The 15,205-nt window shown below is 52.7% G+C and overlaps 1 protein-coding gene across 1 annotated transcript; it reads left to right on the top strand.

Annotated features, from left to right (window-relative positions):
- The first annotated feature begins 129 nt into the window (after window positions 1–129).
- On the top strand, window positions 130–14,972 carry ATP13A1 (ATPase 13A1). The gene is made up of 26 exons (XM_075738179.1): window positions 130–486; window positions 1,160–1,249; window positions 1,569–1,759; window positions 2,058–2,130; window positions 2,449–2,604; window positions 2,771–2,840; window positions 3,420–3,526; window positions 4,159–4,288; window positions 4,397–4,452; window positions 5,011–5,137; window positions 5,414–5,551; window positions 6,063–6,183; window positions 6,795–6,952; window positions 7,816–7,991; window positions 8,378–8,488; window positions 9,008–9,133; window positions 9,442–9,550; window positions 9,810–10,009; window positions 10,376–10,472; window positions 10,900–11,081; window positions 11,356–11,470; window positions 11,758–11,954; window positions 12,174–12,316; window positions 12,873–12,984; window positions 13,241–13,384; window positions 14,557–14,972. The coding sequence occupies exons 1-26, from the start codon at window positions 160–162 to the stop codon at window positions 14,665–14,667; spliced, it is 3,567 nt and encodes a 1,188-aa protein (XP_075594294.1). The 5' UTR covers window positions 130–159; the 3' UTR covers window positions 14,668–14,972.
- Window positions 14,973–15,205: the final 233 nt, after the last annotated feature.

Here is a 15,205-nt window from a genome sequence, read left to right as displayed (position 1 = left end):
CATGCGTCGAGCCGTGAGGAAGGGAGGGGGCGGCCGCCCCCTCCCTTCCTCACGGCTCGACGCATGCGCAAAAAACTCCGGGACGCAAAAAAGAGCACTGCGCAAGCGCCGGACCTCTCCGCCGGAAGCGGAAGTGGATCGTTGCGGTCCGTGGGCAAGATGGCGGCGGCCGGTCCGGCTCCGGGTTCCGTGGACGAGCTGGTCTCGTCGGTGACGCTGTACCGCCGACGGCCGAGGCTCCTCCACGGCACCGTGTTACCCTTTGTAGCGGGGCTCTATCCGGCCTGGTTGTGGCTGTGGGGATGGCGCGTTTGGGCTGCATGGGGAGAAGCGGCGGAGGAGGAGAGCGGCCCAAAACCGGGCCCGGGGCCCGCTCCCCCCGAGGCCGCGTTGTTGGCTCTCGCCGCTATCGGTGTCGTCCATTTACTGACGGCGCTCTCGGGGCTGTGGTCGGTGCACGCTCACTGCGCCCTCACCTGCGTCCGGGTAAGTCGCTGGGGCTGTCGGTTGCGGTGGGGGCGGTCACGCTGGAGACCCCTCCGGGGCTGCCCCGGGGGCGTTGGGTCTCCTTAGGGGCGACGATTTTATTTTATTATTTTTTTTTTGCGACGTGGCAGAGCAGCAGCAACCACGTAGAGAAACTCTGCGAGGGTGAGATGGGGGAGAGGGGCGTGAGGGAGACGCTTTGCACGGAAACGTTCCTTCCGTTACCTGCCCGCGGCTGCGTGCTGGCGGGGCGGGAGGAGACGCGGGCGTTTTGCTGTCTCGGGGCATCCGGCCGTGTGTCTGCGCCCAGGATGCCCCGGGATGAGTCGAGCGTTCGGGGCAGAGGCCGACTGCCGTTGCTTCCGTCGATCCTTTCCCTTTTGCCGACGGACCGGCTGGTTGCCGGTTTTGCAGTCGTCGTCGTCGTAACCGCGTCTTACCGGCAGCTGCATACGTCTGAACTGCGAGTGACGTACTGAGCGTACTTCCTTCGGTGGTGGGGGACGATTTTGGGGACGGATTGCGATAATCGGAACGTCTTTGCTTCTAACAAAAGCACCCGGCTGCAAAGAGCTCGTTTCTCCGCCTGTCTTAACGCGATCCGGCGAGGATCCTTCCCAACTCGTTGAAATTCAGGATCGGCTTTACGAAGCGCGTCTCGTTTGTGTTTCAGGAACCTTGTCCTAAAAAAGCCACATTGGCTAAAGTCGTGCCAACCCCAAATAACGGATCGGCAGAACTGGTGCCGCTCCACAGAGACCAGGTAAGGGTAACGGCCGTCGGGAGCACGACTGACGTTTGTCGCGCGCCGCGGAACTGCTACGTCGCGCTGTCGGCCTGCGGTTTATTACCTTTTAACTACGGCAATTAGGGGAAAATCAGCTGCAGCCAGCGAAAAGCGGGGACGTTAAAGATTGCAGGGTGTTTCCTGGCGCGTGCGGCGCAAGCGGAATCGTGCGATAGCTAAATTTGTAGGGGGTTGGGGTTTCTTTCTTTCTTCGGGCCAGATTACGTGTGGAGCGAAGCCTTTGCCGTGCGTTCAACTGGTTGGATATTGGTGGTTTTTTTCCCCCTCTCCGCAGGGTGAGGATGGGCAGGAGGCTCTTTCCTTTGAGTTTCAGAAAATCAAATACTCGTATCAGATAGACGGCAAGAAACAGTTTCTTCCTGTAGCTTTCCCCGTGGAACATCCCCTTTGTTACTACCAGAACGCTCGAGGCTATCAGGAGGACAAAGATATCCGAGCAGCTGAGAAGAAATACGGTACAAACAAGTAAGTTTTCCAGTCCTAGTCCTGTTTTTCAAATTTCAATTACTCCCGGCACTTGTTTCAAATTCCTTTAAGGCCAGAGAACAGTATTGGACCGAGGGGTTTTCTCCAGGCTGGGCTATAGATGGAAACAAATTGCACAGAATAAATTAATTGAACCAACGTATTTGAAAATAGAGAGATTGTGGACGTGCCGGAGTACAGCCTGGTCTGAGCCCAGAGGCTGCGGGGTGGCTTTTGGGTTGAGCTTTTGCTGAGAATCTGGAACGTTTTGGTTAATGAGGATTCAATTTTTTCCCAGGGCTGAGATGGTGGTGCCGGAGTTCTTGGAGCTCTTTAAAGAAAGAGCTACGGCTCCATTCTTCGTCTTTCAGGTAAAATGAACAAACAGAAAGAGCCGTAAATACTTCTTTGTGCTAAAAAAAAATGAGAGAATTCCTTACAATCCTGGCTCGAGAGCCATAAATCAGCTGGCAGCTTTCTCAAATGGGGAGCAGGTGCCGTTCTTGCGCACTTGATATTCCTTCTGAGAATGACCCTGTTTCACCCTAACGATTCTCTGTTTTTTCTGGCTTCCCACAATTAAATATGTACCAACTTAGCTTAAAAGAAAAATTAAAAATCCTAGAAACTGAAGGTTTTTGTTTTCTGGGGGAGATCAGAGTAATTTCTGCGTCGTGTCGTCCCCGCAGGTGTTCTGTGTGGGTCTGTGGTGCCTGGATGAGTACTGGTATTACAGCGTTTTCACCCTCTCCATGTTGGTTGCGTTTGAAGCTTCTCTGGTCCAGCAGCAGATGAGAAACATGTCGGAGATTCGAAAAATGGGCAACAAGCCGTACATGATCCAGGTAGTTGGAACCAGAGAGGATTGTGCTTGAATTTTTTTCATGTAGCTGTCTTTTAGCTGATTTGCCGTTCCTTTTCCCCGTCCTTTTTCCTCTGATCCTTTTCTGGCGCGTGCAGGGCTTCTAAAATCCTTTTTTTTTTTTTTCTTTTTTTTTTTTCCCCCTACAGGTTTACCGAAACCGCAAGTGGCGCCCCATTTCCAGCGATGAGATTATTCCAGGGGATATCGTTTCCATTGGTAATGACTTGCGTGATGGTTGTAATCAAAAGCCTGTTTAAAATCAGATTCTTTCCGGCGCGTTCAGTTGCGCGGTGAATTGCGTGAGGCGTAAAAACCTAACGGTGCTTTTGAGGGCTTTGCTTCGTAGGCGTCGCAATTCAAGGTTCTTGGACCCGCTGGCAAGGGAAATACCTAGATAAATCAGCGTCAGATTCTTCAGCGTAGGGTTGTGAAGATGAAGCGTTCCCTTCCTCCTGAGAGTATCTTCCTAGCGTGGAAAGGGCGGATCTCTCTTGACCCTGCTCTCCCTGTTGAGGTTGTATTACCCCAGGATGCGATCCCAGCCTGAACGGCAATAAGAACTAAGCGGTTTTAAACTTTCCTGGTCTCGATAGAGACCTAATGACCTTCAAAACCTTTTGGCTCTCAGCAATTCTGAGCGGGTCTGTGCTGTGCTAGACCTGGCACCAATTTTGAAACTTGAGGAATCTCCTGCGTCTCGGCTAACGTGAAGGAGAGCTGTTCCCTGGCAGACAAATAGCTGAACAGTCACTTCTGCCTTTGAGCTTCTTCTCAGTTTTAACGTATTAATTGCAGGCCGATCTCCTCATGAAAATCTAGTGCCGTGTGATGTGCTGCTGTTACGTGGGAGGTGTATTGTAGATGAAGCTATGCTGACGGGAGAGTCTGTGCCGCAGATGAAGGTCTGTGAAACGTCCTCTAGCTCGTCCCTTTGTCGCAACCTGGAAAACTTAAAAAAAACCCCAATGCTTAAGGCACTGCGGGATTTGTGAATGCAAATTAATCTCTGTGTGTGAATGCTGGCCCAAGCAACCTGGTCTGTTTGTTATCGGCTCCCTATCAGTGATTGATGATCTCCGGTAAATGAGAAACAGAAATATCTGTTTTGTCTGGCGACGTCTCCAGCCTCTGGGTCTGAACTGCGTCGTGTGGGCCTGGCATCGCCCTCCTACGCATTCCCCAGTCTGGATTCCTTTGGGTAGAGGTGGGAGGAGGAACGAGCGTAAAGCGCTTCAAAACCCTGAATCTTCCTTCTTTTTGTGCCAGTGGGTGACTTAAAAATGATAAAGTAGTGCTTGCAGAGCCTCCCTTGCTGAATTCAGTGTGCCAAGAGTGAACTAGTCCCCCAAAACCAGAATTTCCGCAGGTGCCAGGCTCTAAACCCAGACCGATCAGGAGCTGAACGGCGGGTTAAGGTCAAGATTCAGTTCAGGCCACCTTTGGCTGAAGCGAAGCCGAGAGCGTCTCGCGGGAAAGAATATTTTCAGTGTACTTGTATACAGCTGTGATTCTGAGACCGAACGTTGTCCCGCAGGAGCCGGTGGAGGATCTCAGTCCAGAGCACGTCTTGGACATGCAGACAGATTCCCGCTTGCACATCATATTTGGGGGAACAAAAGTGGTGCAGCACATCCCGCCCCAGAAAGCCAGCACAGGACTGAAACGTACGTACCTGCGCAGATTCCCTCTGAGAGGGCGTCTCCAGCGTTTTCTGTCTGCGATAAGCCTGTAAAAGATTGAAACTCGGGTTTCTGTCCTCATTCCCGTTCTAGCTGTCGACAACGGGTGTGTGGCGTACGCTCTGAGGACCGGCTTCAACACGTCTCAGGTAAGACGCGAACGTGCCTTCTCGCCTCTGTCTTGTCGATGGTGTTTGTGTCGTTCGGCGCTTCGCTGTGAGGAAATCCTTAGGAACCGCAGCAGTGGGGAAATGTAAATCGGGGCATTGAGATTACTTGTTGGTTTGCGGGAGAGGGATAAATAAGGTCGGTCTCTTCTCTGTTTGATGCAGAAGGCCGGGAGTCGGGATTCAGGGTTCCTGTTGTGACTGGCTGCACTGTGTATATGCTACAGCTCCTGGTTATCCCTGTTTCTGTAACGATAATTGTTGGGAAAGGGGATTTGAGCGTGTTTGTAGAGACTGGAGATGTGAACGTGAGCTTTTTTCAATTGACATTTGAAGACTGCTTCAAAGAAATCGTCGACTTAAGTGACTTAGTCACAGGTTTGGGTTTTTTAACAGATTAATTACAGAAATGGGAATAAGTTTCAGGCTCTGGCACCAAAACCCCAGCGTGTAATTTTAAAGTTGGGTTTCATACGTATTTCTAACAAGCTACTGCATGCTGCAGAGGTAGCTTCTTGCACTGAAGGCTGTTCTTCTCAGGGGAAATTGCTACGTACAATCCTCTTTGGGGTGAAGAGAGTGACAGCCAATAACTTAGAGACCTTCATTTTCATCCTGTTCCTGCTGGTCTTTGCCATTGCTGCTGCAGCATACGTCTGGATTGAAGGTGAGATTTCTTCTTGCCTCTTCCAGGTCTCTACACAGGACTTGTACCAAAGCTTGTGGGAAGGACAGTTGACGTAATTTCTGAGAGAGTTACAATAGCTGGGTTGGGCTGCGCCAGTGTTTGAGTGTAGGGGCCCACACTGCATTCTGGATGCTTTTCTTGCCCTCCCACAGCCCTTCCTAGGTAGGTGAGCTTCTTTGTGGTACTCGGCTTAGTTCCGTGGGGCAGGCAGTCTGAGGATGAGGAGGTATACGGGTCTCCCCTCTCATTCCGCAGGCACCAAGGACCCCAGCAGGAACCGTTACAAGCTCTTCCTGGAGTGTACTTTAATACTGACTTCCGTCGTTCCACCCGAACTTCCCATTGAGCTCTCTCTGGCTGTCAACACCTCCCTCATCGCCTTGGCCAAGCTCTGTAAGTACCACGCCTGAACGCAAGGATAGAACTGCTTTCTCGCGTCTGGAACTGCGGGGACGCTGGTGAGGAAACGAGGGTGAAATTCCTGTAGCGTCCTCGGTTTCTGCGCAGTGACGGCGTGGGTTTTGGAGCTGGTGTATGGCGGGGGGGTCTAAACCCCAAAGATTTTTGAGTTGCGCGCTTTGAAGCGGATCCCAAATCAAGCGTAGGAGGAACGTATTCACGCGAAAGTCCGCTCGCTCCACAGCGCGGCGGTTCGGCGTTGAGCAGGTTCCTACGTACGGAATGGGAAGGTCAATGACTTCTGTGTCGGACCACGTCACTGCTACAACTTGGTGACTCTTCTGCTTTCAGATGCCACGAGAATTCAGAATGGGGAGTTTGGGGTTCGTTAACTCCAGTGGAGCACCGTGGTGGTAGCTCCTGTCTCGTGATTAAAGCCGCTGAGCATCCCGGCCTGGCCTTGCTGTAGCCGCTCTCTCACAGAACGCCCTCTCCTCTCTTCTAGATGTGTACTGCACAGAGCCCTTCCGCATCCCCTTTGCAGGCAAAGTTCAAGTCTGCTGTTTTGACAAAACTGGCACGTTAACCAGCGATCACCTTGTGGTGAGAGGAGTAGCTGGGCTCAGGTGGGTCCCGGGTGATTTTCGTGGTATGATTTGCCGTGGTCTGGGCTTCGGGGGCTGGGAACTCCTCAGGCAGAAGTGAAATCACGTTCCAGAGGGGACAAGAAGATAATCTGTCATTCAGAGAGCGAAAGAAGTGGATTGAGCTGGAAGGAGAGGGGGTTCTCTGGCAACAATGCTTAGAAAAAGACTTGATGGGCTCAGGAGTTGTGAATTTAATTGTCTGGGGGCACTTCTTGCATTGGAGTTTTATCTAACTGAGATGCAGTAGCATCCTACCTTCTCGTTCCGCCGCCGTAACGAACTGTGCGTGAAGGCTGGATGCCACAGCAGGGAGACGTCTCGCCCTTTGATTCTACGGTTACCTAACTCTGTTCTTCTCAGGGGAAGAGCGTTCTGCTTGAATCGAGTTTGCGTTGGAGGACTGGCAAAAAAATTACGGGCTTTGGCGCTGTTTGCAGTTGAGGCAGCGCCAGATTTCCCTATGGCTTTGATCTCACCATGAGAAGCTCCGCTGTTTACTGTATTCGAGTAGGAATTTTTAGCTGGGAAAAATTCCAGAATTTGTCTAGATAATGTCTTGTTAACACGGGCGCTCTCTTTTTACGCCGCAGGGATGGGAAGGAAGTGACGCCGGTATCCGACATTCCTGTAGAAACCCACCGAGCGATTGCTACTTGCCACTCGCTGGTACAGTTGGACGATGGGACGCTGGTGGGAGATCCCCTGGAGAAGGCGATGCTGATGGCTGTGGACTGGACCCTGACCAAAGGTAAAACCTGATTCTAACTCCTCCCCGGATGATACCTGAGCCCTGTGTCCATACGCTGCGGGCTGTGGGGTGGTTTTTTTGTGGGAGGTGACGATGATGATGCTGGTTTTGTCAGTTCTGAGCTTGAAATTATCTTGCCTGTGGAGATTTCCTATGCCTCATGCCGGCTTTCTGCAAGGAGGGAATTCATAGAATCGTTTTGGCTGGAAAAGGCCTTTAAGATCATCAAGTTCAACCGTTAATCCCATCTGCTGCGATCCCAGGAACTGGTTTGGGGCAGTGGAAATCCTTACCGTGCACGTCTGAGGGACAACAAACGCTCAAAGTCCGTTCTCGGGGCTGCAGGTGCTGGATTCTGCAACTGGCACGCTCAGGGTGGCGTCTCTTAGTTCTGATTGCGCCGACTCAGTAAAATCAGGGTGCGACTAGCGCCGATGGCAGTAGTGAAGACATGACAGCGTGGGTTTTAACGTGTCTCTCTGGGGGCTTTCTGCTCTGCTTTCTTTTCTTTCGCGCGCACAGGTAACTAAAGTGGAAATCCTCCAGAAATATTGTATACGTTTCCCACTGAAACCCATGCTGTTGTGGTTTTTGCTTCTGGGTTTTTACCTGTAATAATAAAATATGCTATAAAGGCACCTTCAGCCCGCTGCGTGGCTGTTCGTATTCATGCACGCAGGCGTTCTGGTCAGTTATATCCCTTAATTCTCGGCGCGAGACTTTCCAGCTCTGTATGCTTGTGTCTAAGGAGAGGGAACTCATATGATCTCGGTGACCTGTGGGTTCCTCTGGGACCCGAAGGGAGGGATGTCGCTTTTGATACCGAGAAACCTTTCAGGATTTCCTGATCTGTTTGTTTCCAGATGAGAAAGTTTTCCCCAGAAGTATTAAAACTCAGGGACTGAAAATTCACCAGCGCTTTCATTTTGCCAGTGCCCTGAAAAGAATGTCTGTCTTGGCGTCGTACGAGAAGATCGGCTCGACTGATCTCTGTTACATTGCAGCTGTGAAAGGGGCCCCAGAGACGCTGCACAAAATGGTGAGCGCATCTCTCTAGGAGAGGAAGGGCCTTCGCTAGCGCTTGTGCTCGTCCCCTTACGCCTCTGCTTGTCCCTGCCGAGTCCGGAACCTGAACGACGTAGGGATTTCATCCTGTGAAACGGCGCGGTGAACCCGTGCCTGAAAACTAACCCCGCTGGGGAGTTTCGGTCGAATCCCAGCGAGATCTGAATACCTCGCCGTGTGCGTTCCTGGCCCTGTTGCTTTTAGCGGAGGGCTAAATCTGGAGGATCTCCTCTTGTGCCCTTGATGGTGAGGGACCCTCCCAGAGGCGCCTCTTTTCCCCCGTCTTCATATTTAGCGTGAAATGCCAAATTGTGTTCGAAACTGTATTAACACGATGCTTTTTCCCCGCACCCGCTCCAGTTGTCTCAGTGCCCAAGTAACTATCACGCTCTCCACACGGAAATTTCACATGAGGGGGCAAGAGTGCTGGCCCTTGGCTACAAAGAACTGGGGCACCTCACTCACCAGCAGGTACATCTGTCTTAATTAAGTCTTGCAATCGAGCTCCCGTTAACAAAAAGGGAGCTGGTGTGAGCAGGGAGGAGGGGTGGGACCCTTTTGGGGATGCGATTGCCTAAAGTCGCTGTAACCGTGTTGGTTTTATCATCTGGATCTCCTGGGAAGATGGCACCCTCGGCGTTGTGCTCCCAGTTTTGAATTCCTGTGTGTCGTTGCTCGATACTTCTGTTTCCCTGTTCGTAAAGCGGGGTCCGTTCTTTCCTTGTCACACCCGAAGAGGCGTAGCACCGAACTTCTTGGCTGTGAACCTGGTTTTACGTGGGGATGGGCACGCGTAACCCCTTTTCAGGGCTGCTTCTGTGTAGCTTTGTGCCAAAGCAGCCTTTGTTCTAGAGCAGGGTTGCTCTGTGCACCTCGGAGCACCACTTGTGTTTCTACTGATGCTTTGGTTGCAAGGAAGCACCCGTTGGAAAACAAGATTGCTGCTCCAAAGCAGCAGGTAACGCTCTCTTTGCCGATTTGCTTTGGCAGGTGCGAGAGATGAAGCGTGAAGCTTTGGAGCGTGATCTTAGATTCGTCGGATTCATTGTGGTTTCCTGTCCTCTCAAAGCTGACTCCAAATCCGTCATCAGGGAGATCCAGAATGCATCGCACCACGTAAGCGTCGGCAGCGTCCTAGCCTTACTGGTACCCGTGGTGTTTGGAATGTGGAATTGCAGTACCCGGAGCCTTTGTGGAGCGAGGGCAAAGGCTTCCCCGTGGTGAAAGCCGGGAGACCTTGTAGATGTGATGTTATTTCTGCGGTGGGATTTGCCCTGCGGGGCGCCGCAGAGAGCTACGTCTCCCAGGGAATCTCACCGGCATCGAAACCAGGCGGAAGTCAGTTCAGCATCAAGAAGACTCGCTGTGAAGTGCTGCTTATCTACCCAGAACTGATTTTTCGACCCCTCTCGCTTTCCCCTCAGGTAGTGATGATAACAGGAGACAATCCTCTCACTGCCTGCCACGTGGCCCGGGAGCTACACTTCCTCCAGAGGGAACGCACCCTCATTCTGCAGCCTCCTGTGAGCAAAGGTAACCCATCCCTTGCAGGAAACTCTTCTGCCTTTTGGAGAACAACGGCCCAAGCCCTGCTGGGGCATTGTATGAAAGTTAGCCGCATGCTCTTAAGCTCTGCTGCTTGATGCTGATAAAGGAAACGACTCGTTTTTCCAGGATAACCCCCTGTCCTTTGCCCCTCTCTTCTCTGCCTTGGAGTACAAGCTCCATACGTTCCTCTGCCAGCTCCGAAAACCTCGCGGACGTGCTGATGGCAAGCTGCTTCTCTTTCCAGGCTCCGGCTGGCAGTGGCAGTCCATCGACGGTGCTATCGTGCTTCCAATCTTGCCAAGCTCCTTGCGAGAGCTGACGCAGCAATACGACCTGTGCGTGACCGGGGAAGGTCTCTCTCATCTCCAGTCTGTGAACAGACAGCAGCTGCTGAGACTCATACCGCACATCCAGGTGTTTGCCAGAGTGGTGCCAAAGCAGAAGGTGAGGAACTTCACTCACTGGTGAAACCTGATTTTAGCAGCGTTCCCAGCAGGGCTCCCGTGGTGCTAGCGCAGGATTAAAGCTGTTTTGACAAAGCAGCGTAACCTCTCGCGATATCCAAGCCAGCAGGAAGCAAGAACCAGAGCCGAGGATGTGCCACGTTGTTATCCTAAAGAGTCCGGAGCCTGTTGGCCCGTTCTAGCTCTGCGTTCCTAAAACAGAGCCTGAAGGTGACGCTTCTGGAGCCTGGGCGTGAAGCCAGCGAGTTCCTGCAGGACAGAAGCGCTTGGCCGAGACGCGTAACCCAGCCAGCAGCGCAGCGGGACGCGCAGGCTGCCAGTCCTCACCGCGCCTTTCTCTTTGCAGGAGTTTGTAATCACGACTTTGAAGAGCCTGGGCTACGTCACGCTGATGTGTGGGGATGGGACCAACGACGTCGGAGCTCTGAAACATGCAGATGTGGGTGAGTCCGCGTGCAGGGCTCTGACCGTGCCCCTCTCTGGGTTTGGTTAGCGTTCCTAAAAACAAACCCAGCGTTTCTCCGGTGTTTTGAGGGCTGGGATCGATCTGACCAACAGGGTTTGGTGGCATAAACGGACATAGAGAAGAAGGATCTCTGTGCCGGCGGAATACCCGCTGCGTGCACACCAGGCAACGGGAATTAGCTGCAAACACATTTTCCTGGAAGAAATATTCTTCCTAATGAATTTATTTTTTTCCTAAGCTTTACTTCAGCAAGCGTAACGTCTCTGAAGTCCCTGCGTAACTCGCCTGCCCACCTGACTCCAGGTCTAAATAGCAGTTGGGATCCCTACTTGGTGGAAACGCTCTGCCGGGAAAGGGATTTACAGCCCTTTTTCCCTGCAGCTAATGCTTTTACGCTCCCACAGGAGTGGCACTGCTGGCAAATGCTCCTGAGAGACTTCCCGAACGGAAGAAGAGAACTCGCGATGGACCCAGCGACGGGAGACCTGCTTTGCCGTCGGTGGGCAGCGGGACTGTGAAGCCCACGTCCCGTGGTGCCAAGCACAGAGTCATGTCCCAAAGAGAGGAACAGCTCGCCATCCAGAAGGTCGGTAACTAGGTGTTTAAAAGCCCGTTAACTTATCCTTGCTCTTTGTTCCTCCTCTGGTTTACTGTTAAATTCATGAGAACTGGGAAAAGACTGGCTTTTCAGCTTCTTATCCTGAAATAACAGAGTGGGTTTGGGCAGAGAAGGCGCAGCTCTTCCAGCCTGCCGTCAAGCTAACGCTGCGGGCGTGAAGGCTTCTCCGCCTCGCCTTGGAGATCAGCTTTCTTCCCGGTTGTGATAACGAGGAGTGAATTTGTATCTTCCTCTCTTGCAGGAGCGGATCAGTCAGGTCCTGAAGGATTTGGAAGAGGAGCGTGTACCAGTCGTGAAGCTGGGTGATGCCAGCATCGCAGCCCCCTTTACCTCCAAGCTGTCTTCCATTCAGTGCAGTAAGTGCACGGAGGGAGCTGAACAGTTGGCGTGCGTCTCCGTGCGTCCGGGATGACTCTAGATTTGAAAGAAGCCAGGACGGAGGGCGCGGGGTGGTAACGAACGCCCCCAGACCCGTGGCTTTGCCAGCTCTTTGTGTGGAGCAGCCCTGCGGGGGTTTCTTGGGCGGGGACGCAAGCGGTGAGGGGTTAGCTTCCCTCCGTACTGCTTCGGAAAAGGAGAGGGCTGAGGGACGAAGCCCCAGAACCTGTTTTGTTTCCAAACGCTGCTTCCTCTTGCTCCTTAGTCTGCCACGTGATCAAGCAAGGTCGTTGCACGCTAGTGACAACGCTCCAAATGTTCAAGATCCTTGCCCTGAACGCCCTGATCCTTGCTTACAGCCAGAGCGTCCTCTACTTGGAAGGGGTCAAGTTTAGTGATTTTCAGGCAACTCTGCAGGGTCTGCTGCTGGCTGGCTGCTTCCTTTTCATCTCCAGGTCGAAGGTAAGGGGGAGGGAAGTGCGTTGGGACAGCGGCTGGTCGATGTCGGTCACATCGGGGTCACTGAAGGAGTGCTTCTCTCTAAAAAAAGCCGTTGATTTTAAGAAGTTAACGGCCCGCAATGCTGGAATATTACGAAACAGGAATATTAGATTCTGCTGGAAAACTGCCTAGAGATGATCAGAACCATTCAAGTCAACCCTGCTTGCTTTTCTCTCCCAGCCTTTGAAGACGCTTTCCAAGGAACGCCCGCTGCCAAACATCTTTAACCTCTACACGGTCCTGACAGTGCTGCTGCAGTTCCTCGTGCACTTCCTCAGCCTGGTTTACCTGTACCACGGCGCCCAGGCGCGCAGCGATTCCAAGTAAGCGTCTCTTCCTCCGACACCGGCACGTTTTCCCCAAATGCTGCTAAGCAGGAGGGTGAGGAGAGGCCTCCCTCGTCTCTTTGCCGAGCATTAGGAGTTCCGCGCGTTAGACGCGTTCAGAAAAAGCATTTTTTGAGTTGTACGGCGAGCGCCTCGGCGGGCAGCTCGGCACGGCAGGGAGGCGATGGAGCCGGTGGGAATGCGGTCTGTGATACGTTGCAGTTCCCGTGTCTGCTGTCCCCAACGTGGAAGGGGAAAGGGAAATGGAAATAACGCCAGTGAGGTGGAGTACTGGAAAGCTTATAAAGAAAACCAGACAAAAACCCTCGGGTTTTTTTTTCTATTTGCCTTTTATTTTGTGAAAAAAGAACCCAATTATTACCTGTGCTTGCAGCTCCGCTTGTGTCAGGCGGGGCTGCCGCTACTGGGAGCCACCAAATTTTGGGAACAAACTGCTGTTGCCCAACAAAACTTGCCCGTAGCTTAAATAAACCGTAGCTTAAATAAACGGGTGATTCTGAGCCCGCTGATCTCCAGCTTTGTTCTCGTTCAGACAGGAGGAGTTTGTGGATCTGTACAAGGAGTTTGAGCCCAGCCTTGTGAACAGCACTGTCTACATCATGTCGATGGCAATGCAGATGGCTACGTTTGCTATCAACTACAAGGCAAGCCACGTTTAAGTCGCGTCTCCAGCAGCACCAGAGAAGCGATTTTGTAATTAAGGTGCAATAATACAAACCAAATGTTCTTCTCTAAGCACAAACTACGCTGTGTCAGTGCTCTGCGGGGGAAAAACTCCCTCTTTTTGCACCTAGTTGGAACGAGCCACGTGTCCCAAACTCCCACGAATTGCTCCGCGTCCCCTAGTCTGAAGGTGCGCGGCCTCGCCTCTGCTCACAGATCCTCCCCGCTGTGTTTCAGGGCCATCCCTTCATGGAGAGTCTACAGGAGAACAAGCCGTTACTGTGGAGCATCGTCCTTTCAGGACTCGCCATCGTGGGTCTTCTCACGGGCTCTTCGCCAGAATTCAACGAACAGTTTGGCTTGGTAGAAATCCCCACTGAGGTGAGCCGGCGGCGTTTCTCTTCCCTTTTCTGGGCGGGAGCGTTGGTCTGTTGAGGGCAGGAAGGCTCTAACGAGGGATCTGGACAGCCTGGATCGATGGGCTGGGGCCAACGGCATGAAATTCATTTTACTTGGGTCACAACAACCCCGGGCAGCGCTACAGGCTTGGGGAAGAGCGGCTGGAGCCAGCAGCGTGCCCAGGTGGCCAAGGCGGCCAACAGCATCGGGGCTTGTATCAGAAACGGTGTGGCCAGTGACCGTCCCCCCCCGTACTGGGCACCGGTGAGGCCACACCCCGAGTTGTGTGTTCGGTTTTGGGCCACTCGCTCCGAGAAGGACATTGAGGTGCTGGAGCGTGTCCAGAGACGGGCAGCGGAGTGGGGAAGGGTCTGGAGAAGGAAAAATTCCTTCACCCAAAGGGTTGGCAAGCACGGGAACAGGAAAAACTCCTTCACCCAGAGGGTTGTCAAGCACGGGAACAGGAGAAATTCCTTCACCCCGAGGGTTGTCAAGCACGGGAACAGGAGAAATTCCTTCACCCAGAGGGTTGGCAAGCACGGGAACAGGAGAAATTCCTTCACCCAGAGGGTTGGCAAGCACGGGAACAGGAGAAATTCCTTCACCCCGAGGGTTGGCAAGCACGGGAACAGGCTGCCCAGGGCAGCGGCGGAGTCCCCATCCCTGGGCGTATTTAAAACGCGCGTAGTCGTGGTGCTGAGGGACGCAGCTTAGCGGTGACGTGGCAGCACTGGGTTAGCGGTTGGACTCGGACCTTAAAGGTCTTTTCCAACCAACACGATTCCGTGATTCCGTACCGAATTTTACGCAGTTTCCAGTGGCAGAACAGGACTCGGTTTGTCCTCGGGAGCTCTGGAGGAATAAAGTTCGTAGTAAACGTCAGGCAGGTGACAGCTGACGGGAGCACTGCCTACCTGAACAGCTCTAACTCGGAGCACAGCGTAGCGATCCCGCTGAAGCGTGGCGGGATTTTTTTTTTCACAGCCTGCTGCGACATTTTTAGAGTTTTGCCATTTTTTACAGCAGGCTGTGAAAGGAAGGAGGTCAAGGTCAAGGTCGAGCTGGGCAGTTGCGGCAGAGCCTTTGTGGGGGGGGGGCCAGGGTACCTGAAGAGAGGACGGAGAGGGACTAACGGGTTGCGTTCGTTTTCCTAGTTCAAGATCGTGATCACGGAAGTGTTGCTGGCTGACTTCTTCCTCGCCTTGTTAGTGGACCGTATTCTTCAGTTTCTGCTGGGGAGCGCAAAACTTAAAGTGCCTTCCTGAACCGGATCGCGAGGTCCTCGCCCCCAGCAGCGCCGGACGAAGGCCAGCACCCCCCAGGGCCGTCGGTTTTGCCATCACAAGAATCATCTTTTAATTCTTTTGAGAATAACTGATCCTGTTCAGAAACAGGCCGCGGGGAAGTTTTCTTCCAAATCATGTGGGAAACCACCTCTGTGAAACCAGACCTGACTTTTTAATGTTTCCAGGACGTACCACCAACCGTCGGGAGTTTTGTACTGCCCTAACGTTTAAGGAAACCTTTACAGAATTTGGTAACTAAAATCAGAATCGATTGTATTTTGAAACGTGTTTGGAATTTCCTTTGTGGGGCTGAAAAAGCTTTGTGATGTTTTTAGTAGACAATGAGACCGAGCGCAGGAGTAAAGAACAGCCACAAATTAAAGGTGAGGCCGCGGGGTGGGAGTTCGTACGCAACAGAAACGCCTCAAACACCGTTGCGGGAGGTTAACGCGCGGAATAAAGAGGCGTAGCGACGGCAAAGCGTAGGAGAACAAACGCTGCCAAGGACTTCCCTACG

Source organism: Balearica regulorum, chromosome 30 (genome assembly GCF_011004875.1).
Source record: "Balearica regulorum gibbericeps isolate bBalReg1 chromosome 30, bBalReg1.pri, whole genome shotgun sequence".
Classification (NCBI taxonomy): Eukaryota; Metazoa; Chordata; class Aves; order Gruiformes; family Gruidae; genus Balearica; species Balearica regulorum.
Note: the sequence above shows the minus strand (reverse complement) of the source record. Positions and strands in the feature narration are given on the sequence as shown.